Genomic DNA, 26672 nt, shown 5'->3' on the forward strand with positions numbered 1-26672 from the left:
TAGTTTCCTACTGCCGACGTGTTGCCCATGTCGACAATAATCCTTTGCTGTCGTTGTCCCGTTCGCACACGCATTCCTAGCTTCTGCCGACGCATCTCTATGTCGGCATACCCCCTTCTTCTTGTAGTGTTAGGGTTGAAGCAATGAATAGGGTCTTTGAAATCTAATATTGATCCAAAATGGTTCTTTTACTGTCGAATACCTTGAAGAGTAAGTCGAAGATGAGACAACTCGTGTCTAGGATGAAGAGAAATCTGCTTTTTTATAGCTGACGAATGCCTTACCACGACCATCCGAAACTGGGAGGACCAAGAACAAATAAAGACGAAACTTCCACAAGAACTGGGCAAGGGATGGATGGGATATCCTGCCTTTCTCCTTTTCCCGCTCTCTGGGGTCGAGCCCTTGATCCTCTGGTTGTTGAGCCTTTCGCCTCCAACAGCATATTCATGGATGTGGATGTCTTACGCCTGTGATTCAGAACCTATTCTAATCATTCCTGGAAGGGATGCAACCTGACTAACAAGGTTTGTTCGACTGGATAGTAATTGGTGGTTGGAGGGTGGCGACCATAGTTAGAGTGAGGGTAAGAGATGCGAGATCGAGATAACTGTTAGAAGATAAGGTCGATCAAATTTATTGTTGTGCCGTGACGAACCACTGCCCTGAAAGAAATTTTGGTTGACCGTGGTGTTAATCGTTATGTCGTTTTCTCCCCAAGGTTAACACAACTTCCCAGTACGAACGTGCACTCGTAAGTACAGGGAATAGAAACAAAGGGCTTATGTAAATGCTCATAACACAGGGCGAACACGAAAAGAGAGAAAGAGAGGAGGCGATTAAAGTGAATACGTTTTTTGTGTGTTTTGATGGAATGAGTTCTCTCCAATTTAAAGAGGGGTGAGGGAGGCAGTGCGTGGAGGAGAGCGTTTATCGAGAAGAAGATGACGCAAGCGATCTTCGCAAAAGTTTGGCTGAGGACATGTTTCACGAACGAATGTTTGAATTGCGTGAATGTACGCCACGTACGTCGGATGCCTTGACTGTCTAAAAAGGTTACACGTGTCCTAGCTGCCAAAGAATAAAAATAGAGATAAAATTATATTCCAATCTTTCGCCGAGCCCGCCCACCCGTCCAACCGGACGGCAGCGGCGGCGCGCGTGTGGGACAGGGTTATACTAGCACCACTTACTTAGTTTGTAGTCCCCTTCAATGATAGAAGTTTATATTTCCTCATCCCACTTCAAGTTTTATCCATGTGGGACAAAGGTTAATAGCTTTGCTATTTGGGCCAAGCCCAATAAGTCATTTTCAATAATCTCCCACAAATGGCTGCTATAGAAAAGTTTTCGGGTAAGCGAAAAAGAACGAGATTTGTTCTGAGCATAGAGGAGATATTAAGCTTAGGCTCCAATATTCGGAGATTTGAATTGATGCGTAGTGAAGTAAGGCAACAACATTGTTTAGAGGGAGTGAATTATATCTTGAACTCCTTGTAACACTTGGTTGAGACCCTTACGACACGCTCTATCTTTAGGAAAAGCCTTTGTTTCTGCAATATAAAATTGTGCCTTTTTGGTCATGCACATAGACCAAACCTCGGGTCGTCGTGAGAGCTTTAGAAAGAGACCTTTAAACTTTTTCATAGAAGGCGGCCCCACCTTCACTGTCACGTTATATGCTCCATTAAGGTCGTCAAGTCAAACCACTCAAAAAGAGCTACGGAGACTTCATTGTCCATACCGATTATGGACTCAACAGGTTTTGGATAATCCATCTAATCCATTTAAGGACTTTCCACACGATGGGCTATGGATCATCAAGTCTATCGCAACAGACCACCTAATAAGGGGCTATGGACCATCAAGTCTATCGCAATAGACCACCCATTTATCAAGTGCTATGGATCTCCGAAGGGCTTCAGGCCCATGTTCATAGAGGAATCTAATACCATTTTCCTTGTTAATCCTTTGGTTAAAGGATCAGTCAAGTTCTTCTCAGATCGAACAAATTCCAAGGAGATGGTTCCTTCCTTTAGCAGTTGTTTTACTACTGCATGCCTAAGACGTATGTGTCTACTCTTACCATTATAAACACTGTTCTTGGCAGTACATATCGCAACTTGCGAATCACACTGTATGGACACAGATACAGATGTCCCCCACAATGGTACATCTCCTAGTAGATTTTTGATCCACTCAGCCTCTTGTCTTGCCAACTCTAGTGTTATAAACTCGGATTCCATCGTGGATCTGGCTATACAAGTCTTTTTTGTGGACTTCCAAGATATTGCTCCACCTCCGAGTAAAAATACATACCCACTAGTAGAGTTAACCTCATCATTATCTGTGACACAGTTTGCATCACAATATCCTTCTAGTACGGCAGAAAATTTGTTGAAGTGTAGACAGTAATCTATTGTCCCTTTAAGATATCTCAATAGATGGCGTAAGGCATCCCAGTGGTATCTATTAGGATTGTGTGTATATCTACTTAATCTACTGACAGCATATGCAATATCTGGTCTAGTGTAATTCATTAAATACATCACACTACCTATGATCTTTGCATATTCAGGTTGAGACACACTATATCCTTTATTCTTCTTAAGATGTTTACTAGCGTCAAAGGGAGTTCTCACAGGAGAAACATCAAAGGAATCAAACTTCTTTAGTATTTTCTCTACGTAAAGAGATTGACATAGAGACAAACTAGTTTTGTTTTTCCTGATTTTAACACCTAGGATTACGTCTGCTTCTCCCAGGTCTTTCATTTCAAAGTGTGACGAGAGGAAAAACTTAGTATCAGTTATTAACTCCATGTTTATTCCAAAGATTAACATGTCGTCAACATATAGACATATTAATATGCAATCAGCTTTACCATCTTTGAATAAACACACGTGTCAGAGGAATTTATTTTAAATCCATTGGTTATCAACGTATTGTTAAATTTTTCATACCACTGCTTGGGAGCTTGCTTGAGACCGTATAGGTACTTTCTCAATTTACACACTTTGTTTTCTTGTCTAGAGATTTTAAAGCCTTCTGGTTGTGTCATATAAATTTCTTCTTCTAGGTCACCATTTAAAAAATCTGTTTTTACGTCCATTTGGTGAATAAGAAGGTTATGTATTGCGGCCAATGCAATCAAGACCCTAATTGTGGTTATCTTAGTTACAGGGGAATATGTGTCAAAATAGTCTATATCTTGTTTCTGGGTATATCCTACTACCACTAATCCACCCTTGCATCTTTCTATTGATCCATTTGGTTTTGTTTTTCTTTTGAAGATCCACTTACATCTAATTGGCTTGTTTCCCATAGGAAGGTCCACGAGGTCCCATGTATGATTCATGACCAGTGAGTCCAATTCACTTTTAATGGCCTCTTTCCACATACTTGAATCTACAGAGTTTAGCGCTTCTTGGTAAGTTTTAGGATCCTCATCTATTAAGTACAAGTTTGTGAAGTTACAGTCAATTTCATCACGCCTTTCCACTATGAAGGTGCTTAGGAAATATGGACCGAAACTTTTCTCAGTTCTCTATCTTTTACTTCTCCTAAGTTCTAATTCACATCTTAGGTTTAAAGTATCGACAGTTTCAGAAACAGGTGTTTCACTAACGATTGAGAGGTTTTCAGGATCATGCATTCTTTTAGATAGGCTAGGAGCATACAATGATTGTTTTAACGGAAAAACATGCTCAAAGAATTTTGCATCTCTAGATTCGTTTATAGTTTTGTCATTTAAACACATATATGCAGCACTATTTTGAGCATACCCGATAAAAATGCAGTCAAAGGTTTTAGATCCTACCGTAGATTTCTTCAATGCAGGAAATGGTACCTTAGCCAAGCATCCCCAGACCTTCAGGTAGGAAAGATTTGGTGCATGTTCTTTCCAGAGTTCGTAGGGAGTTTTGTCTAGCTTTTTGTGGGGAATCCTGTTAAGAACAAAACATGCAGACAACACGGCTTCCCCCCACATATTATCAGATAGGCCGGAGCTTAATAACATGGCATTCATCATTTCTTTAAGAGTTCTGTTTTTTCGTTCTGTTATGCCATTTTGTTGTGGTAAGTAAGGAGCAGTAAATTCATGGATGATACCATTTGACTCACAAAATTCTTTAAGAGTTTTATCAGAATACTCACTGCCTCTATCTGATCTTAATTTTTTTATCCTTTTTCCTAACTAATTCTCATATTCTTCCTTGAATTTTAGAAACATACTACCAGCTTCATTTTTTGTTTTTATCAGGTATATCTTAGTGAATCTAGAGTAATCATCAACAAAGGATACATAGTAGTTTTTACCACATCTACTAGTAGTGGTTCTAAAATCGGCTAGATCCGAGTGAATTAATTCTAGCAGATCAGTAGTTCTATATTCAACTGGTTTGAAAGGCTTCTTATGGAATTTACTTTCTACACAAATGGGGCATTTACCAGTTTCATGCGACTCAGAAGTATTAATGAGTCTCAAGTCTTTAAGTTTTCTAATTGATGCAAAGTTCACATGTCCTAGTCTACCATGCCATAAGTTAGCAGATTCAATCACGTAAGCAGAACTAGAAGCATTTGCATTCATGGAAACTGTGTTTAGCACAAATAGACCATTAGACAGATACCCCTTATCGACAAAATCTCCATTTTTGGTGAGGAAAACTTTGTCACCTTTTAGTACAATTTTAAGCCCGACCCGATTCAACAGACTCCCAGACACCAGGTTCCTACGTAGGGAAGGGACATATAGGACATTACTTAAAGATAAAGTTTTGCCATAAGTTAACTTTAAAATAACCTTCCCTTTCCCGATTAATCCTGCAGTGGCTGAGTTTCCCATGAACACGCATTCTCCATCAGCAGTGTCTTCGTAGTCATGGAGAAGTTCACGATTGGTGCAGAAGTGTCTCGAGGCTCCAGTATCGAGAATCCAGTCTGTCTTATTTTCTATCAGATTGGCCTCTACTATGGCTGCTATGATCTCACTGTCTTGCATTGGTATGATTTGTGTGCTTCCTTTTCGTACACGTAACAAACCAGCTTTTTCTGCTTTTTCTTCTTAATTTGTCCCCCAGTAGTCTTGAACTGTCTCTTGTTTCAGTCTGTTGGACTCTTCCGTGCGCATGTAACTGATGAGTTCCTGGAGCTTTAGATCCTTCTTCTTGTGTGGTTCTCGTAGTCATGTATTTGTTCCACGAGGCTTGTCGTCAGTCATCTGGTGGTTTAACAGGTGTCCTCGAACGGTCTTGTTATCCTTTGCATATTTTTCAGGATCGATCACTTGGTTCTTCTTTCTTCTTTACTTCATCAGCGATAGCGATAGTAGTAGAAGACCCCGTAGATGAGTCTTGATTGCTTTCAGATTGTTAGAAGATAAGGTGCCGTGACGAACCACTGCCCTGAAAGCACATGACCGTGGTGCTAATCGTTATGCCCAAGGTTAACACAGCTTTCCAATACGAACGTGCACTCGTAAGTACGTGGATGCCTTGACTGTCTAAAAAGGTTAGACATGTCCGACCACTTCAAGCCCGTCCGACCGGACGGTGGCAGCACGCGTGTGGGACAAGGTTATACTATCACCACTTACTTAGTTTGTAATCCCCTTCAATGATAGAAGTTTATATTTCCTCATCCCACTTCAAGTTTTATCCATGTGGAACAAAGGTTAATAGCTTTGCTATTTGGGCCAAGCCCAATAAGTCATTTCCAATAATAACAAGGGATATGGATAGATTTTTTACTTCTTTGATTTCGTGGGAAGTGTAACAAAATTTAGAAGATGCAGTGATGGGGTGAAGATAAAGAAGAAGAAAAGAGGAAGAAAGCGGGCTATAGGATTTGATTGACTACTTTACAGAGAGAGATGTGTGAAACGGAGGAAGAAGACAGAGCCTAAAATCGATTTTGTTAGAAATAAAATAGATATGAAATTTGTTATGGGAAAGAGAGGAAACTGAAAGATCGCGTAGTAAATTTGTTTTTTCATTTTAGCGCCCATTTTTCATTTTTGAGCCACCGCCAATTTTTTTTTTTCGACAGTATAAATATACTCATGCTATAAATTGATGCTATAGAAAGTCATATTTTGTTGTAGTGTTAGTTGTTAATTTGGAGAATGAATTACTTTGCATGGACACGTAAAAACTTACGCTGCTACAGTACTCGTCAATATTGGCATGAGTTGATGTGTAGTTGCAATTGGCATTGGTTTTCTGCATTCCTTGCAGGTTTTAGAAGAATTGCTTGGAGCATAGAAGGGCATGGAGCAATAGATATGTTTTTTTCACAATTTTTTTATTATGATATGTGGCATGCGTATTTCATAGTTAATGAATTATTCTTGTAATATTGCTTATTCAATGTAATTTAACTCTTAATCATCGATATATAGAGCTAGCTACTTCATTCTTTAAACTTTACAGAAACGACAGCGTAAAAGATATTGTTGACAGTGAAAATAAGATTTTATTGATAGAACAAAAGCATAGATTTAAGTAATTACATGACTATTTAAATCAATGTAGTGATTTGAAATGTAATGACCGTTTAAGTACATATATAACACAACCAAACTATTATGGGAAAGTATATATATAAACACAATAATTAATTGTTACTAAATGACGTTAGTCGTCAACCATACTACAAAATTGTTGTCAATTAGAAAAACATTATACAAAAACACTAATTTAGACCTCAACAATAACAATCACATTTACATCAAAGTTTAGTTTAACAATGACAGTTGTTAAATGTCAGGATAATTTCATTATCGACGTTAAATTAAATATCATATAAGTACACATTTTGCAACATTTTTTTCAAATGTATCACTAAAGATCGTATCTTTATCGGAGGGTTCAAGGATGCAAAATAAGTGTTATGACTATTGATTGTGACAGTTATGAAGAAAACTTGTGCATTTTAGGGAAGAGTTGTGTGTATTTATTGTGTTACTTGAGCTGAAGCATCGTCATTTATATTTTACACACATGCTCATCATTAAATATTTAGCCAAGCCACACCTCAACAAATTGTCTAATTAGTTGTAGTTTGCAATTCTTCATATTTTCTTTGATTTGATTCCATGATAAAAAGTTATCTGAATTTCCTATTCCCAATCATTTAATTTCCATGGAGAGAAAAACACTTCTATCTTTTTTGTTGCTCTAATATCTTTCAAAACCCAAAAACAATTTCACCATTTACTTGCAAATTTTGTTTACTTTCAAAACCCAAACTTGCACGTTTTATTTTAGAAACAAAAACTCCTCCTCAAAAATACAAATCTTGATTCTTGACGAAAACATCATAACTTAATTACCTTGGGTTCAACCCAAATTTAATTTTAATGCTATACTACATCTTTGTAGTTCATAGTTGCAAGTAAAATAAATCTTGTTGGTAGGATTCTTTTGTAACGACCGCATTGATAATCTTAATTAGCTCCAACACAACTAACAAAAATTAGAAAATTTAAATTGAATTTTAAATTACAGAAATCAAAGTAATATAATTTAAACCAAAATAGTTTAATTAAACATCTCTCTTAAAATCACTTTTTGTTTGCAACTTTACTAGGCTGTCTGTAAAGTTTATCGAGAACATGTCAATGTATGGGTTTTCATTTATATTCCTTTGGCAAAAACAAAAATTGTATTCATTTTATCTTATACCATAACTTTGGCTTCCGTTATTTTATTTCTTTATATATATATATATATCTATATAAAAAGAATGAATTAACGAAAGTCAAAATGGAAATTGGTTTTCAACACATTGATACGCTAACACATTTGTACGTTAGCTAGTTGATGAGTTAAGTTAATTTTGACTCATTTTGACCCAGTCAATTCTTATAATTAAATATTAATTATTATCTTACATCTATTGATTATAAACTATATTTTGGTATGTATGGGTATATTAATCTAGTCAAGTTTTAAAATGTAGTATTTAGGTCAGTATTGTTATTGAAGAAAGTATGTATGGATGATGGAGGCTTAAATATATAATTTAGACAACTAGATTTTAAAATATTAGAAAGAAATCTTAAGGATGATGTCACAATCTTTTTAATTTTTACACATTAATGATCACATTAAATTTCGTCTTAAGAACAAAATTTAAAAGTGAGTAATCTTGCAAACACAAACCTTGTAAATCTTACTTTGTTATTCTATAGGGTTTAAGAGGTTGGATAATTTAGGACTTTTTTTTATTGGCACTCTTTAATTTAATTCTCTTTATGTTTTCACATATTTACTAAATTAATAATAATTATGTTTGACTTTTAGTTTTCTTCTTAAATAGTGCAAATTTTGAAAATAAAACATTTTTATATGTTTGTTGTAACCAAAATTTGGATTTTAAATTTTAAAACGTTGAATTATATTAAATAAATATTAAAAAAATAGAAAATTTGTCAAAAAAAAAATTAGAATACGACAATTTTTCTATATATGAAAAAATATCTAAAGAAAAAATAAAAGAACATTTTTGTATTTTATGAAAATAATAATTTAGTTCTTTTATTTTTAATAATTTTGATTCTTGAACGGATCAAAAAAAATTATTTTTATTATATTCGGTAAATATTTTGATTCATTTTGCTATATTTAAAAATTGACACAATAAAAAAATTTATTGTTAATTGATTTGGATGAAAATTTGTTGATGACACTGAATGATTAAAATTTATTGAGTCTTTGCGAAACCAAATAATAGATTTAATTTTAAATTCAATAGAAGTTTTGACCAAAATATTTAACCTTTGTAATGAATAGTAAGATTCTCCTATCTTAGTGTACATTTAAGAAAAATGCAGATTGATGATAAAATCATTGTAGAAGGAAAATATCATTGAAAAGTTTGAGCAACTTTTTCTTCCCATCCTTTTACCAATTTTGAAACAAATCATGTATTTTAGACAAAACCACCAAAATTTTGCACTTCTTTTCCTTCTTTTATCTTATTTGTAACACTTGATTGATAGCTTGATTAGGTTTACAATTAACCATTTTCAAGACCACCTTTAGTTTCCAACAAACTCTCTGGGGAATTCCTCATGTCATCTACTTAAATTAGTTTCAAATAGAAATATATATATATATATATATATAAAAGAGAGAGAAAAATTGTAGAGACCCAATTTCACTTGACAATGGGATTAGTTGTTTAGGTATAACTGTACAAGTAATGCTTAGCTTTCTTTTTTTTAAAAAAAAAAAAACCTATTATTCTTTCTATAACATTATGATATGATGATTTATTAAATCTGTCAATGTCAAGATGAAACCTTAATCACATTAGAGGTTTGAATCCCACAACTAAAGTAGTTAAACTAAAACGTTATAACAATATAGTATGGGGTTTTATTTTTCTAAAAGAAATTATATTTAAATTAAACTAAACAATCCACAAACTATAAGGAATAAAATAAAATATTTCTTTTTATTTCTTTTCTAAGAAATATAGGGATCAAACCTAAACCCAGATTATAAGAAGTAAACATAACTCATCCATGAGGATAAAAGACAGAGAAAAATGTGGAAACATGTTTTATATTTAATTAGGAATACAAACAGGGCAAAATATTTAAAATAGTAACCCACGTAGAAATCGTTGTATTTCCCCTTTAGAAGACTTTTTAATCTTAGGTCTTACCTTATTTATTTTTAATCATATCCAAACTATGCTCAACAGAGGCCAATTCAGATATTAAATGATGCATTACAAATGAAAGTATTAGGGTCAAATTTAGACTACAATTCGTTTCTTTTATTAATTAAGATTAGTATTAGCTTCTTTTATTAATTATGATTATGATTAAACATCAATAGAATTATCTCATTTGGTACACATCAATTTTGGTATCTAAGCTTTTTAACCTATGCTCGTTGTAGATCAGCATACATCAAAAAAGATGTACCCCTAAAATTCAAAAAAAAAAAAAGTAATAAAACCCAAATATTTGTCAAGACTTTGCAAGAATGAAATTATATAGAAGAATTAACTACACTTTGGAACATAATATAAATTATTATAGAGAAGAAACAAGAAAGACAAAAGAAATATGCAAGAAAATTCAAGAATCGATCGAAGAAAAGCTTATTTAAGGACACCTAATTTGTACATCAATCTTACTGTTTTCTAAGTAATGAAGTCGAGAGACATTTATTAGGAGACATAACTCATAGTGTGGAGCAATTTTCGAAACATTTGCAAGAACTTAAAATAGGTGTAATAGAAGAAAATCATTGTAAAGATGGGAGTCTTAAACAAAAATCGAGGAACCCATACAAGAATTAAAAAATAGAAGAAAATGTCTCTGTAATTCCAAGCATCGAAACGAGTCACCAAAGAAAAACGAAAGCGATGGGAATTACACATCTTAAACCAAACGAGGAAGAGAGAATAAACAATGATGAAGAAACCGTATTGCAAGAAGACTACAAAACTATTTTCAAATTGGAGCTTGTGCGACCAACAAATTAGTTCTGAGATTCATTGGCTTAATCAACTAAGAGTGAATATTCTTTTTTTGTTGAATGTTCCAATGATGTTTTGTTCGAGTGGCTTCCTTTTTTATTTTTTCCTTTCATTTTCATTTTAAAACTTGAGGACGAGTTTTTTATTTAGGGATAGAATGAAGTGGTCGATCTTTAATATGTAATATGGCACATTTATGATTAGTTCCTTTTATTAATTAAGATTAAGATTATTTTCTTTTATTAATTAAAATTATGATTTGGATTAGTTCGTAATCGCTATAAATATTGTACGTTTCTTCTTGTATTCACAACTTCTAAAAATGATCAATGAAACAAACTATCAAATCACTCCCGATGTATTATACAACATTTTATCTCACTCTCATCTTTTCTTATTTTGCCCAATGAAAAGGAAAAAAGAAAAACTAAAAGAGGTCAGACTACCGGACAAAGTCTCAGAAGTTTCCTCCTTAGCCCTTTCTAAGTAAAAGAAAACCACAAGACATAGTCAAACGAAGACGTTCAGGGTTAAGAACAAGTTAAAGCAGAGACCCAATTCGAAGTGAACATTGCTCATTGCTCTATCTATCCTATCGTATGGATTGCTTTCAGAGTCATTTTTGGATTGCTTTCGGAGTCATTTGACCACAGCAAACAGGAAAGAGAACAACAGATATACAACATTGGTGTATGCTAGAAACAGCAGAAGACTAGCAGGGTAACTCAAATTGGGATTGTGTCGGACCGGAGGGGTCTTTGTTAAATGTTTTCCGAAAGAGGAGTTGCTACACTACTTCAGCACTTCGACTAACTACTATGGATGAAGTTTCGCTTTGAGGATTCTTCCCTACAACTTTTTTGAGTTCACTGATGTACAAGACAAGGTAAATCCAGCATGAGGGTTGGATTGGTTGGTTTCATGGTTAAACCAACTTGGAGAAAGTTTAATTAATCTGTGGATGTGGAGGTGGACTCACTCTCCGGTGGGGCTGACTCGTCAAGGAAATCTCACTAGCTCCTCACAGGTTTGGAGAAGATAGATGTGAGATTGAAGAAATGGAAAACAATTAATCTGAAACAAAGTTGAAGTTTAAGCTCTATTTCAGATATTCTCAAAGTGTAGGAACAACATAACATACTGCATCTTCAAACTATAGTTGTGCAAGAAAATTATTTTATAGATCTTAAAGAAGGCATTCAACTGAAACAAAGAGTTCAATGAAGACAAGAAATGATCTGTTAACTCAACATTTGTGATACTTCTAATAGAAATTGATTGAATCACAATCTATTCTGTAAGTAACTACATGAATGTTCATCAATATTCAACAACTATCTGATATTCTCACATCATGACATTTCTTGACCAGGGTTTTTCACAAGACACCATATATCACTCGAGATCATTTAAGAAAATGTCCTTTTATCCAGTTCCAAATTCCACCAATCCTAATCTTTGTGAATTATTCCCACGACTAGCAAAAGTGAAATCAAATTAATTTATGAACAAAAATTAGCATTTGAAAGTATAGGAAGACCATACACCGCCAAGTTATTGGGTGAGATTCAACAGTGGTTGATACCAAACTCCCAAGGCACAAAGCATGATCACCAATCAACCGCATGAATAACTCGGGAGTCAGCACATGAATGAGAAAATAGTCTTTGAATCTTCACAAAGAAGTAAAACTCTAAGACTTCGTTACCTGTGGAACAACAGAAATTGAAGAACAATAGTCTACAATATCAGAATCCACAAGAATCTGATACCACAATCAACTAATTAAACATTAGAAAAGGATCTTTATCAACAGAGCGAAACCCCACTTACCTTGCCGTTTTCAGGTAATTCAGAGACCTTATACAAATCAGCCGTGATCTCCGATAGCCATAACCCAGGAAAAAGCGTCTGTAAAATAGTACAGGTTAAACGTTGATTCTCAAACTTCTAAGCAAAAAAGAAATCTAGAAGCAGATTAGAGTACTCGAAATTGAAACCGTTCGAAACTTGACTAAGAATAAGGGGAATTTGAATGAACTTACATCTAATTGCTTTTGAACGATTCTGGTCCTCTTCTTGGGCCGCCTCGGTGGTCTGAGTCCCACCATTTCCATGAAATCCTCATCGATCTCTCTCTTCGATAGCGGCACTACCAATTTCACCTTCTTCTTCTTCTCCGGCCCAATTTTCAGCCTTGGTGACTTGGCACCGCCGTCGCTTCGCAACGGGGATTCGGAATTCGATTTCTTCTCGTCAATCTTCAAATTCTTACTTCCGCCACCGTCAACATTAGGAGGAGCCTTACAAGCGGCTCTCCTAGTCCTTAGATTCCACGGTCTGGCCTCCGCCAACGATAACGCAACTGCCGCCACCGTCTCTTCCATTCCGGCAGAATCGTTCTTCTTCCCATCCGCCTCTTCACCAGCCACCGCCGCCTCCTTACTTAAAATCGCCTCCTTCATCTTATCGGCCGCCGTCTTCAGATCAAACATAAGCTTCTCTCTGACCGCCTCGATCCCGTCGTCGTCAGTTTTCTTGATTCTCGATTTCGAAACCTTCGGTCTCATCTCTAAATCCTTCAAGAACATCCGCATCTCCAACCCTGATTCTCGACTCCTAGTCTCGGTAGACTCCTCCGATCTCGAGGAGTGAGATTGACGATTGACGCCGGAGACCTGTACGCCATTAGAATTCACCTTCATGCACCTCAAGTGCTTCTGACTCCCCCACTTCAAACAAGGTAACATGAAATTGTGAAGAGGCTTCGATCTCTTGGACCGCATTCTCATCGACTAGTTCCGTTCGTCGACTTAAGAGGCGTTCGCACACACCATTTAACGGAGATTCAAAACCACCGATTGCAAACGAAGTTGCCGGGTTTCCAGAGGACTGAACTAACTGGGAATTTGAGGGGAATTTTGAGAGGAAGAAAGAGAAGTATCGGAGGTTTGAAGAGAGAGATGGTGGTTAAGGGCTGTTTTTCCTTCGTTGCTTTCCTTGGTCGCTCTCACATAATATGGCCGGAAAATAAAAACACTAAGTTTATACCGGTTGAGAGAGGAGAGAAAAAAAAAAAAAGAAAAAGAACAAGAAAGAAAGAAAAAACGGAGCCGATGGTTTTAACGTTCGGACATAGGGGTAATTCCGTCTATTCGTATTCTCACTTTCTCTTCTATTTTAATCATCCTCAAATATTAAACTATAAGTTTGGCCCTAAATTTCTACCAACTTTCTTATTAATAAAAGTTCCGAATATTACATTTTTAATACTCCCAAAGTCACTCATATTTTGAATAATAACTTCCGTTGGTTCTTCACAGTTTTCATAATACTGGTTCTTAGCACGTGTCATGCACGTGACGTTTGTGTTTCATTTTCATTTTATTGTCTATCTTGATTCTTTCCTTCTAACAAATTCTTTTTTGTTAAGCATCTTCATTTTCAATTGACTAATTTTCCTCCCAATTGTTCTTTAAGATTAAACTCATAAATAGTTTTTAAAATACAATGCTATGATGATTGTTTGACAAATCTACTTTGCATAACTATTAGAAAAATAAATTAACTATGCTACATTGGTTTACCATTCTAAATTTTAGAAACTTTTAAAGAAGAGAGTTGATGGATGAATAGAAAAATACAAATTAAGAGAAGGTAGCAAACCCAAAGTTTTTTTCTTATGTAAGTACATATAGATATTCTTAAAGATGTCAATTGATAGATATTTTTTTTAAAAGAACAATAACTTCATAAATCACATACTATCAATTAAGGATATATTTTGTCTATCGTTGTTTGTATTGGCCTTTGGATATGCTTTCATTTTTAGTGATGATTATGGATTTATTGGATCAAACCCAATAACTTCTTGATTTGATTAGCCTAGCCCGTAGGTTGGTAGATCGATCGAACCCTCAACAATTAATGGAGATATTCTAAAGTGCATGTTTTATGTATCAACTTGAAACATTGATGAAATGTAAAAGATTTTCAAGAGATATATTTCTAAAATAAACACATTTAGAAAAGCATAAAAAACCAAAAGAAAAATTTAAATAAAAAAATAATAGTAAGGAAATGAACAACACAAGACTGAAAACTGCATGTAACTAAGATATTCCTTCTTATTTGGAAGACTATCCAAATTGTGTGCAAACTCCAAGGTAGAAAAAAGGGTTTTATAGACATCCATATTTAAGAATTCCTAAAAGTTCATTCATTGTATTTTGCGTAAGAATTAATAATTAAATGGATTATTAGTTATTTTCATTTAAAAGATGAACTTTTGGATTTAGCTATAAAATTGTTTATTAGTTACAACTTTTGGTTTTCTTGAGCTATTAGAAATTGGAAAGATTTTCGGTTTTTTAAGCTATTAGTTATTCATAAGTTATAATTAATTAATTTGCTTAATCAATTCATAAAATCAAGCTTTTATATATACTATAGATTAGATTTGGTCTCTAAAACCTGATTTGGTAAATTATAATTAACCCTATAAATATTACTTCTCCCCCTAGTCTTTTTCTCTTCTTCACTTTTTGTTCTTGTTTTAAAACTCTAAACTAATGATTAAATTTTATTTGTTATTTTCAGTGGTCTTTTCAAAAATATAAAAAAACGACAAAATATTTACAATCTACAGAACAATTTCGAAAACGGAAAAAGCTCAGAAGCGCACCGTGTAAAATACCAAAAATGGCCCGTCAACAACACGCGCGTAATATATTTGCGATCGTTTAGATTTGGTTATTGTTTGATACGTTTAAATTTGGTTACATCGTTTAGATTTGGGAACCCAAATCTAAATGATTTTTTTTTTCAAAATTTGGTACACAATTTTTTTTAATTCTTTTGGTACACGATCGTTTAGATTTCTCCAAACGATCATTTATTTTTACACGATCATTTACTTTTTTTTACGTGATCGTTTACATTTGGCTACTCCAATCCAAATGATTTTTTTCAATATTTTTTATACATTATCTTTTATTTTTTTCCACGATCGTTTAATTTGGTTACATTTAAATTTGGTTACACAATCGTTTAGATTTGGTCTAAATGATTTTTTTGTCAAATTTTGGTACACTATTTTTTTAATTTTTTTGTACACAATCGTTTAAATTTCTCTAAACAATGATTTATTTCTTTTACACGATCATTTACTTTTTTTTACTCGATCCTTCTACTCTAATCCAAATGATTTTTTTCAAGATTATTTATACACGATCTTTTATATTTTTATATCATCGTTTAGTTTGGTTACATTGAAATTTGGTTACAAGATCGTATAGATTTGGTCGTTTAGATTTGAAGATCCAAATCTAAATGATTTTTTTTTTCAGAATTTGGTACACGGTTTTTTTAATTTTTTTGATACATGATCGTTTAAATTTTTCTAAACGATGATTTATTTTTCTTACACAATCATTTACATTTGGCTCCTTCAATCCAAATGATTTTTTTTCAAGATTCTTTATACACGATCTTTTATTTTTTTATACGATCTTTTTTTTAAACGATCGTTTACATTTGGCTACTTCAATTTAAATGATTTTTTTTCAAGATTCTTTATATACAATCTTTTATTTTTACACGATCGTTTACATTTGGCAACTCTAATCTAAATGATTTTTTTTTATTCTTTATATACGATCTTTTATTTTTTTTTACATGATTGTTTACTTTTTTACACGATAGTTTACATTTGGCTACTCCAATCTCAATGATTTTTTTCAAGATTCTGAAATATTTAAAAAATGGCTAACTTTATGGGCTTTGTTACATGGGCGTAAATAGTTTGGTATTTTGTTACATTTACGAAATTTTTCCTTCTTTTAAATCAGCTCAGAATTCAATCAGAAGAAAAAAAAAAAGAAAAAAAAAACAAATGATGATCAAATGAGCCTGAAATTTTCAATAGGTCGTTTCTATTGATTTCTTTTATTTTAAATTACAAAAATAATTTTTAGAAAATATCTCATATCTCTAAAATTATTTTCTAAGCTTCAGTTATTTTTGCAAAATATTATAAATATCAAATGCATTAAAAATATTTGTATGAAAACTAAGGGCCTATATTTTCAAATTCAATTTCAGAAATATGTTTGAACAATGTGGATTTTCTTTTCTCAAATTGCATTTGGATTTTGTGATATAAACAATACAATTTGTGCAAACAAACGATTTTTAATTCTTAATTTTAAATGGTGAATTACATTAAATAAGGATAAAATTATTTAAAAAATATTAATTTACATAAATGTAACAAAACACAAAAATATTTACAACTTGTGTAACAAAAAATAAAAGTCCATGAAGTCTTTGAAGTATTCTCATAATTTCCAGATTTGTCATTGAATATCGTTGACGATCCATTACTTTTCTTTCTTCTTCTTTGTGATTTATTCATCTTCTCTTCCAGACTTCTTCATCTCCTCTTCTAGATTTTCTTTATTCTATTTTTAAATTGGCTTATTCTTTTGTTTAAAACTCTTATTTCATCTTCACCATTTTGACAAGATTCTACGAAGCTATTCAAGTTCCTCATATCCAAGAATATCAAGATCGTTTAAATATCATTTTGACACACTACAAGAAATTTTGGAGCACTCCCAACATTGGATTAGATCGTCGAGAGATTGGACATCTCCCGACACAAAATTGGACCCTTGAGGCATCCTCCTTCTCCCAACGTGTCACCTAACACGTCAGGAGATATATGTTCAGCTCCCAATGTCAGCACGAATGCGTCGAAAAAAGTATGTCAACTCCCAATCTCGGCACGAATGCATAGGGAAAAGTATGTCAACTCCTGATGCTTACCTTAACGCGTTGGAAAATAGTAGGCCGAAAAGAATTATTTAATTAATGATGATGCATATCTCGACATTGTACATGTACGTGTCGGAAGAGTTGTAGGTACTTCCAAAGCTTTACTAAAAGTATCGGGATTAATGGGGACCTCCTGACGTTTACCGGACTGCGTTGGGAGTTCCCCATTAAATACCCTTCTTCACATATGTGAAATACAAATCTGAAAGAAGAGAAGAAAAAACCCTATATTTTAATGTCACTTGTACCCAGAACCCACCGCAGATCGATTTTCGCCATTGTCGCCCATCCACACCTGTCCTACAGTGTCACCACTGTCTCCATCTCATTCTCTAATTCTCCCTCATGTTACGACATCAGCCATCTCCGATTCTCCCTCTCATCTCCTCTCTATGGCAAGCCATCGTAGGTGCCTTCTCAACTTTGATTCTCCCTCTCTACGGTACGAATTGTTTGACCAATAAATCTCCTCGCGTACCAGCAGTTTCACATGTTTCGATGAAGTGAGCAACATGTTTTGGGTTGCCTTTTCCATCAAACTGTTGGAACTTGGGAGGTTGGTATCCATTCGGCATTCTGAGATTATCGATCCTCTTCGTATATGGTTTGGAGTACAAGGAGAAAGTTTGAGCAGATCCACCATATTGAGTTTTGATGGAGTTTGCAATCATCTCATGTAATTGTTGAACAGACAACGATGCAATTGAGGTCGAATTTTGTGGTTGACTTTCTTGCATAATTGCCTTCCCTTTGTCAATATTCTTGACAGTATGTTTATGACTTGATTCAGCAGCATCACGACTTTCAATGTGATTCCTTAGAAATGCAATCTCATAATCCCTTTCTTTCACCACCTTCATGAGCATGTTCACCTTCTTTTCAAGCTCTGTCATTCTATTTTCACTTGTATCCACTTTAGTTACCATAACTGACATTATATTTGGATGAGGCATTTCCTCACTTGAGGGTTTAGAGGACGAGTAGTGTTCGTCAATCGCAGGATTTTCTTTGATTACAATTCCACCTTTTGGTGGCTTGGAGATTTGCTCCCAAATATTCTTCGCAACTTCAAAAGGTGGCGTATCTTCAAATGATTGAATCTCCCTTGAGCGGCTATGAGTGTTTGGTCGCTTACCGATGTTGCTGAGAGCTTTGGAAGTGTTGCCTTGAGATGTCATGATTTTCTTTTGATGATCTTCAAAAAGAGAAGGAGATGAAAGGTAGAGATGGTCCCACCGGGCGTGCCAAATTGTTCACACGAGATTTCAGGAGAAATTTAATTCGTGGAATCGAACTTTGTATTGATTTATGTATCGTGGATATAATCTCTAATATTTACTCCTTTAATTCTTTGTCTCCAATACAAAAAGTAAAATTTAGAACTTCGTGGTCTTCGATCTTCAAGAAGTTGTAACTACAAGTCAATTCGAGCTTCAACCTTCTAGAATTCAAGGAAAGTTTGATCTTCCAAGTCTTCGATCTTTTAGAAGGATGATTTCCAGGTTGATGATAACTTGCACGTCTTGAGAGTCTTCAGAAGTTTTTGTCTTCAATTCTTCAGAGCTTCGATTCTTCTCTTCAATCCAAGCTCCCCTCAAAATGAATGAGAAGGTCTCTATTTATAGAGAATCTCAATGGGCTTTAGGTGGGCTTGGGCCCATTTGCTTGTTGGGCGGGCTTAGGCCTGGGCCCATCTGCTTGTTAGGTTTGGGCTTGGGCTATCTGCTTGTTGGGCTTGAGCTTGGGCCTGTTTTCTTGACAGGCTTGAGCTCAGACCCATTTGCTCGGTGGGTTTGGGCTTGGATCCATTTGCTCGGTGGGCTAGAACTCGGCCCACTTATTTGCACAAGCTCGGGTCCATTATTTCTTTGGTCTAATTTTTTTAGGGGCTTGAACTAGGTTGGATATGAGAAAACTTGACTACCCAAATCCAATCAAATTATAATTATCTCAATTTTGCTGTGATGACGTGGCGTTATTTAATTGGTCAAAATTTCCTGTTCAACAAATGCCCCCTTTTCGAGATTTGTACACGTGTATGGGTGGATGAATATCGAAAATGATAAGCTGAAACAAAAAATACAAGTGATCTTGTTCTTTGACTTTTGCTCCAGTTAATATGTCGAATTAATCAAACTATGCGTTTGGACATAAGTTTGATCAAAATGAAGTTTGGATACAATCCAATATCAAATTTGTAGTGAATTTTGATTTTAATTCACAATTTATTTATTTTAGAATATAGCCAAAAATAAACTTGGATGAAATTGAACTTTTTTTTTTTACCAATGAATTTAATGGAAGAATTGAGACTTATCATTTATAAAATTGGAATATTGCCAATTCATCAAAATATGAATTTAAGTCAAAGTTTTTTTTTTTTTCATATTCTCTTAATTTGAATTTTTAGCGAATTGCCCCCTAACTTAAAATTTGAAAAGTTTGCCATTTTTTTTACTTCATTTCAAATCCATTTATGATTTGGGATAAAATTTAAACATTTTTTTTAATAGATGAGAAAAGAAAATCATGGAATTTTTTTTTCAAGATTTGAGGTGTTTTTTTTTTTAGGTTTAATTATGAGGAGGATATGTTGGGGATAAGGCTTGAATTTTTTTTTTAACGCTTTAAAAAAAACAGAATGTCATTATTTTTTTTCTTAATTAATCTTAAAAAAAACAATAGAGGAGTTTTTTTTTTTAATAAAGAAATAGAATAGAGGAGGTTAGGAATTCTTTCCTATAATCTCACCTAATCTAACTATTTGTTAAGAAGATTTTTACTTAGTTTGTTGAGAAAAGATTTGATTTGCTACCTTCTATCCTTTATAAATAGGGAAGAAGCTTGCAAACAAAATTCACAGAAATTCATCTTCTCTAACTTTTTTTTTCATTGCATATGTGTTTGATCCTCCAATTTTTTTTTCTTTATTTGGGAGAGAAAAAAAAAATCTGATGTGCTTCTTTTTTTTTTTTGCATGATTTGGAAGAAGATGTGATAGATGAAAAAAAATAGATTTTTTTTCATTCAATTGGTAAGGAAGAGCATAGAGGGAGAAGAGAAAGGAGAGGAGAAGAGAAAGGCACGACGGGCTGAAGAAGAGAAAAAAAAACTCATTTTTTTTTTTTAATTTTGGAGAGATTTCTTTTCTTTTCTTTTTCTTTTTCTTCTTTTTCTTATTTCTTTTTTTTTCTTCTATTTCTTTTCTTTTCTATATATATATATATATATATATTTTTTCTTTTCTTTTTTTCATTTTCGTTTTTTTTCTTTTCTTTTTTCATTTTCGTTTTTTTTTTCTTACTTCTTTTTTTTTTCAATTACCTTTTCCCCTCTTTTTTCACGTTTTCATCTTTTTTTTTAATATACATATATTTCTTTTACATTTTCACTTCTTTTAGTTTAGTTTTTTTTTCTTTGTTTACTTTTATTTCATTTTCATTTTTTTTCTTTCTGTCCTTTTTTTTAACTTTTGTTTTTTTAGAAAAAGTTTTCTTTTCTCTTTTTTTTTTCTTTTAAAATGATTTGTTCTAACATTTTTTTTCAAGTTTTTTTTAATTACTTTCTTTTTATAACTTTTTTTTTCTTTTCTTGTTTTTTTTTTCACTTTTTTTTTAGATTCGCACCAACTTGAAGCTATACCAAAGTTGACTTTTCTTTTTGTAGTCTCATGCAAGTATATATGAAGTTTCCTTGATGTCCTGTTTCTTCATCGACGCCTAGGGTTTGTTCATGATAGACGATGCAACTCTATCATGACGGCCTACTTCTTCATCGACGCTAGGGGTTTCTTCATGATAGACGATGCAACTCTATCATGACGTCCTACTGCTTTACCGACGTCTGGGGTTTGTTCATGATAGACGATGCAACTCTATCATGACGCCCTACTTATTCATCGACGCTTGGGGTTTGTTCATGATAGACGATGCAACTCTATCATGACGCCCTACTTCTTCATCGACACCTGGGGGTTTGTTCATGATAGACGATGCAACTCTATCATGACGCCCTGCTTCTTCATCGACGCCTGGGATTTGTTCATGATAGACGATGCAACTCTATCATGACGCTCTGCTGCTTTACCAACGTCTGAGGTTTGTTCATGATAGACGATGCAACTCTATCATGATGCCCTGCTGCTTCATCGATGCCTAGGGTTTGTTCATGATAGACGATGCAACTCTATCATGACGCCTTACTTCTTCATCGACGCCTGGGGTTTGTTCATGATAGACGATGCAACTCTATCATGACGCCCTACTTCTTCATCGACACCTAGAGTTTGTTCATGATAGACGATGCAACTCTATCATGACGCTTTGCTGCTTCATCGACGCCTGGGGTTTGTTCATGATAGACGATGCAACTCTATCATGACGTCCTGCTGCTTTATCAACGTCTTGGGTTTTGTTCATGATAGACGATGCAACTCTATCATGACGCCCTACTTATTCATCGATGCCTGGGGTTTGTTCATGATAGACGATGCAACTCTATCATGACGCCCTACTGCTTTACCGACGTCTAGGATTTGTTCATGATAGACGATGCAACTCTATCATAACGCCCTACTTCTTCATCGACGCTATGCTCCGTCTACTTTGCTTTTATATATTCTTTGCTCCAAGATGATGTCATCAGTGCTAACTTGCTTTTGGCGAACTTCATTTGTAGAACGATGGTTTACTTCACAGAATGATGATTGTCTGGAGTTTGACACCTTGTAGTTCTGATAGAAATCAACCAAGAGGAGATGGACTCAACTATGTCGCATTGAAGATGAAGATCGACTACGCCACATTAAAGATGATCATCGTATGTGTCGCATTGAAGAGAATGATCGTCTGTGCCATATTGAAGATGATGATCGCCTAGACTGCACCGCATTGAAGATGAAAATGATGACCGCCTTTGTTTCGTCGTATTAAAGATGAAGATGATGATCATTTCTACTGTGTCACGTTGAAGATAAGGATGATGACCACATTTAAGATGAAGATGGTTATCATTTCTGTTGTGCCCGTATTGAAGATAGAGATGATGGTCCATGAAGATGATGATCGTTTCTACTCTACCGCATTAAAGATGAAGATGATGATTGTCTGTGCCGCGCCACATTGAAGATGAAGATGAGGAATGCCTTGGCCACGCTACATTGAAAATGAAGAAGAAGATGAAGATCCTCTAAGGTGCAACATGTGTGAGAAAATGAAGATGAAGATCCTCTCGGCTGCAACACATGTGAGAAGATGAAGATGATGATCTCCTCGATTACAACACATGTGAGAAGATGAAGATGATGATCCTCTCGGCTGTAACACATTAGAGACGATGATCTTCTCGGCTGTAACATATTTGAGACGACGATCTTTTTTGCTGCAACATATTTGAAACGATGACATTTTCGGCTGCTACACATATTTGAGACGACGATCTTTTTGGTTGTAACATATTTGAGACGACGACATTCTCGATTACAACATATTTGAGACGACAACCTTCTCGACTGCAACATATTTGAGACGATGACATTTTCGGTTACGACATATATGAGACGACGATATTCTTGGCTACAACATATTTGAGACGATGATCTTCTCTACTGCAACATATTTAAGAACGACGATCTTCTTAGCTACAACATATTTGAGGGGACGACCTTCTCGGCGGCAACATATTAGAGACGACGACATCCTCGACTGCAACATATATGAGACGACGACTTTCTCGGCTACAATATACTTGAGACAAAAATCTTTTTGGCTGCAACATATTTGAGACGACGATCTTCTTGGTTGTAACATATTTGAGACGATGATCTTCTCTGCTGCAACATATTTAAGAACAACAATCTTCTCAGCTACAACATATTTGAGGGGACGACCTTCTCGATGACAACATATTTGAGACGATGACATCCTCGGCTGCAATATATATGAGATGATGACTTTCTCGGCTACAATATACTTGAGACAAAAATCTTTTTGGCTGCAACATATTTGAGACGACGATCTTCTCGGTTGTAACATATTTGAGACGATGATCTTCTCTGCTGCAACATATTTAAGAATGGCAATCTTCTCAGCTGCAACATATTTGAGGGGACGACCTTCTCGGCGGCAACATATTTGAGACGACGACATCCTCGACTGCAATATATATGAGACGACGACTTTCTCGGTTGCAACATATCTGAGACGACGACATTCTCGATTACAATATACTTGAGATGAAGATCTTTTTGGCTGCAACATATTTGAGATGATGAAGATGAAGATCCTCTCGGCTGCAACACATGGGAGAAGATGAAGATGAAGATCCTCTCGGCTGCAATACATGTAAGAAGATGAAGATGATAAATCTCTCAGCTGCAATACATGTGAGAAGATGAAGATGAAGATCCTCTTGGCCGCAACGAATGGAAAGATCCTTGTCTGCAACATATCAAAAAGGAGTAGAGTTCGCTGGTCAATATTTTGGAGAAGAGGCAAAACCGCACCTTACGAAGGTAGACAATTAAACATCTATGTTGTCACCAAAGAAGCCACCGAGGTGCTAGCTACGGTTCAAAAGAGCCTGGACGCTGCACGCGAAGAATTTAAGAACCTCAAGTAGAGGCTTTAACTTTGCCCCCTTTGCCCCTATTCTTTTTTTTTTTAAGTTGTATTCTTGTAAATACAATAATTTATTGAATGGTGATGAGAATGTTCTTATTCTGGTGTGGCTACTCCTGAATTTCATTTTATACTATTTACGCATCATTTACTATGCGCTTACATCATCACAATGAAGAATAATTTTTTTTTACGTGCGACTGAACTTAAAGTGAACTTTAAGCTGCCTACGTACCCTTTTTATAACATAGGGATCAAGTCATAACGTAGCTCAACTTTTTTTTTTTTTTTTGCCATTCACCTTTTAATCTCTTGTGGGCTAGGAGCACCATGCAGTTTAGGCTATTGTGATAAGAAGCTTTGCATATTTAACAGTTTTTATTTTCAACAAGAATTTGTTCATCTCCTTCGTTTGTAGGATTGGTGAAGATAATAAATCTTGGTTTCACAGTCAAAGAACCTTCTGTATTTATGTCAACAGACAACTTCCTCTTCATGCGTGACGGAACACGACTGTGAATCTTATCGTAATCATTTTCTTCACGAAATGGTTTTGCCTTCAAAGATTTCATCTCTCTTTGTTGTTGATCATTTTTCATCTTTAGACGATCAAAAGCAGATGTTGAAGGTCGATTTTTTTTCGATGTGGAGATACTCAGCCTTTTGAAAGTTGAAGTTCGAGTGTAAATAAACGTTGGACATTGGTTTTCTTCTTCTTTCGTGGCCATACTCAATCTTTGAAAGACTGAAGATCGAGTAGTTGAAGGCTTGATACGATCAAAGACAGAGGTCCTTTGATTAATTTCATTCGAATTATTGACTTCTTTAGAAGATCCATAATTGTTGTCGATTTCTACTATGCTGGCAGCATGACATGCAATGACTTCAAGTATTTCTTCTGGATGATCCTCAAGGAAACTTCTTGGGAGGAATTCTGCCAAAGTTATCGACCGTCGAAGTTGGAGAAAGTCTTCATCTTTTCCTTTTATGGGCTTAGGATTCCACATCTTCTTGTTCCTTCTTCCTTTCTTTTTATGGGAGATGCTTCCTTTTGCATACTTTTGATGGAATCGCGACTCATTTTGAATGGAATTTGGTTGTCTCCCTTTTTGACGAGTGACTGTTATTCATCCTTCGCCATCATCTTTACCATGCGCTTCTTTATTTTGAGAGTTTACCGTCACGATCCTTTGTTGGAATAGAACAAGTATAGGTGCAGAGGTCCCAAATTGAATCAAGCTTTTTCTTTGATCATCAAGTTGTGTTAATGGCGGAACATTTGAAGTCATCTCGATCGCAACATGATTCGTCTGAGCTACTTCATCAATATCTAGCTCGATCTTCTTTTCACGAGCCAACTTTAGAATTAGCTCTTTCAACACGAAACACTTTTTAACAGGGTGACTAAGGACCCGATGATACTTGCAGTAGTTAGGATCATCTACTTTTCCTGCTTGTTCTGGTCATTTGCATTCCGGCAGCTGAATAAGTTGGTTCTCTAGCAGCTGCTCTAACATGTCTGCAACATCAGAGTCAGGAAATGGATAAACTTTTTCCTGTCTTTCTTTAAGAGTTGACTGTCGCTTTTCATCGCCACCATGCTTTCTTTCAATTTTTGTTTTTTTTTCTTTTAGAGAAAGATTTCAAAGGAGTTGCATGAACAACCATAGACTCTTTTATGACACTATTTGCAATCTTTTTAGTGTCATCAAGTTCATTCTTGTCACTCCTCGATTTTGGAATCAAGAAATCTTTTGCTCCTCTATTGGCGATACTCAATTCCATATCATGGGCACGAGTTGCCAACTCTTCGAACGTGCGAGGTTTTATTCCCTGCAAAATATAAAGAAGTCCCCAATGCATGCCTTGGGTGCACATCTCCACTGCAGACAGTTCGGTGAGTTGATCCTTACAGTCAAGACTCAGAGCTCTCCATCGGTTGATGTAGTCGATGACTAGTTCTCCCTTTTGTTGTCTTGTGTTTGTCAACTCCATCATGCTGACGATACATCGGGTGCTGTAGAAACAGTTGAGAAAGTCCCTTTCAAGTTGCTCCCATCAATGTATTCAGGCTCCAGATCGATGTCCCAGTCGAAGGCATTTCCTTTGAGAGTTCGAACGAATTGTTTGACAAATAAATCTCCTCGCGTACCAGCAATTTCACATGTTTCGATGAAGTGAGCAACATGTTGTTTTGGGTTTCCTTTTCCATCAAACTGTTGGAACTTGGGAGGTTGGTATCCATTCGGCATTCTGAGATTATCGATCCTCTGCGTATATGGTTTGGAGTACAAGGAGAAAGTTTGAGCAGATCCACCATATTGAGTTTTGATGGAGTTTGCAATCATCTTATGTAATTGTTGAACAGACAACGATGCAGTTGAGGTCGAATTTTGTGGTTGACTTTCTTGCATAACTGCATTCCCTTTGTCAATATTCTTGACAGTATGTTTATGACTTGATTCAGCAGCATCACGACTTTCAATGTGATTCTTTAGAAATGCAATCTCCTAATCCCTTTCTTCCACCACCTTCATGAGCATGTTCACCTTCTTTTCAAGCTCTGCCATTCTATTTTCACTTGTATCCAAGTTAGTTACCATAACTGACATTATTTTTGGATGAGGCATTTCCTCACTTGAGGGTTTAGAGGACGAGTAGTGTTCGTCAATCGCAGGATTTTCTTTGATTACAATTCCACCTTTTGGTGGCTTG

The 26672-nt window shown here is 35.0% G+C and overlaps 1 protein-coding gene across 1 annotated transcript; it reads right to left on the reverse strand.

Moving 5' to 3' along the window:
* Nucleotides 1-11737: 11737 nt before the first annotated feature.
* LOC103488593 (uncharacterized) lies at nt 11738-13595 on the reverse strand. Its single transcript, XM_008447414.3, has 3 exons — nt 12549-13595; nt 12337-12414; nt 11738-12211 (listed from the first exon to the last, which is right to left on the reverse strand). Exons 1-3 carry the CDS (start codon nt 13293-13295, stop codon nt 12197-12199), a joined length of 840 nt encoding a protein of 279 aa, XP_008445636.1. The 5' UTR covers nt 13296-13595; the 3' UTR covers nt 11738-12196.
* Nucleotides 13596-26672: the final 13077 nt, after the last annotated feature.

This window comes from Cucumis melo, chromosome 3, assembly GCF_025177605.1.
Source record: "Cucumis melo cultivar AY chromosome 3, USDA_Cmelo_AY_1.0, whole genome shotgun sequence".
Lineage (NCBI taxonomy): Eukaryota > Viridiplantae > Streptophyta > Magnoliopsida > Cucurbitales > Cucurbitaceae > Cucumis > Cucumis melo.

What these genes read in the sequence shown, in the direction of transcription:
- LOC103488593 (XM_008447414.3), bottom strand. Translation starts at nt 13,295, where the DNA reads ATGAGAATGCGGTCCAAGAGATCGAAGCCTCTTCACAATTTCATGTTA. An exon ending in TCGTTCAAAAGCAATTAGAT is followed by an intron (nt 12,415 to 12,548) that starts GTAAGTTCATTC and finishes ACTATTTTACAG; the next exon opens with ACGCTTTTTCCTGGGTTATG.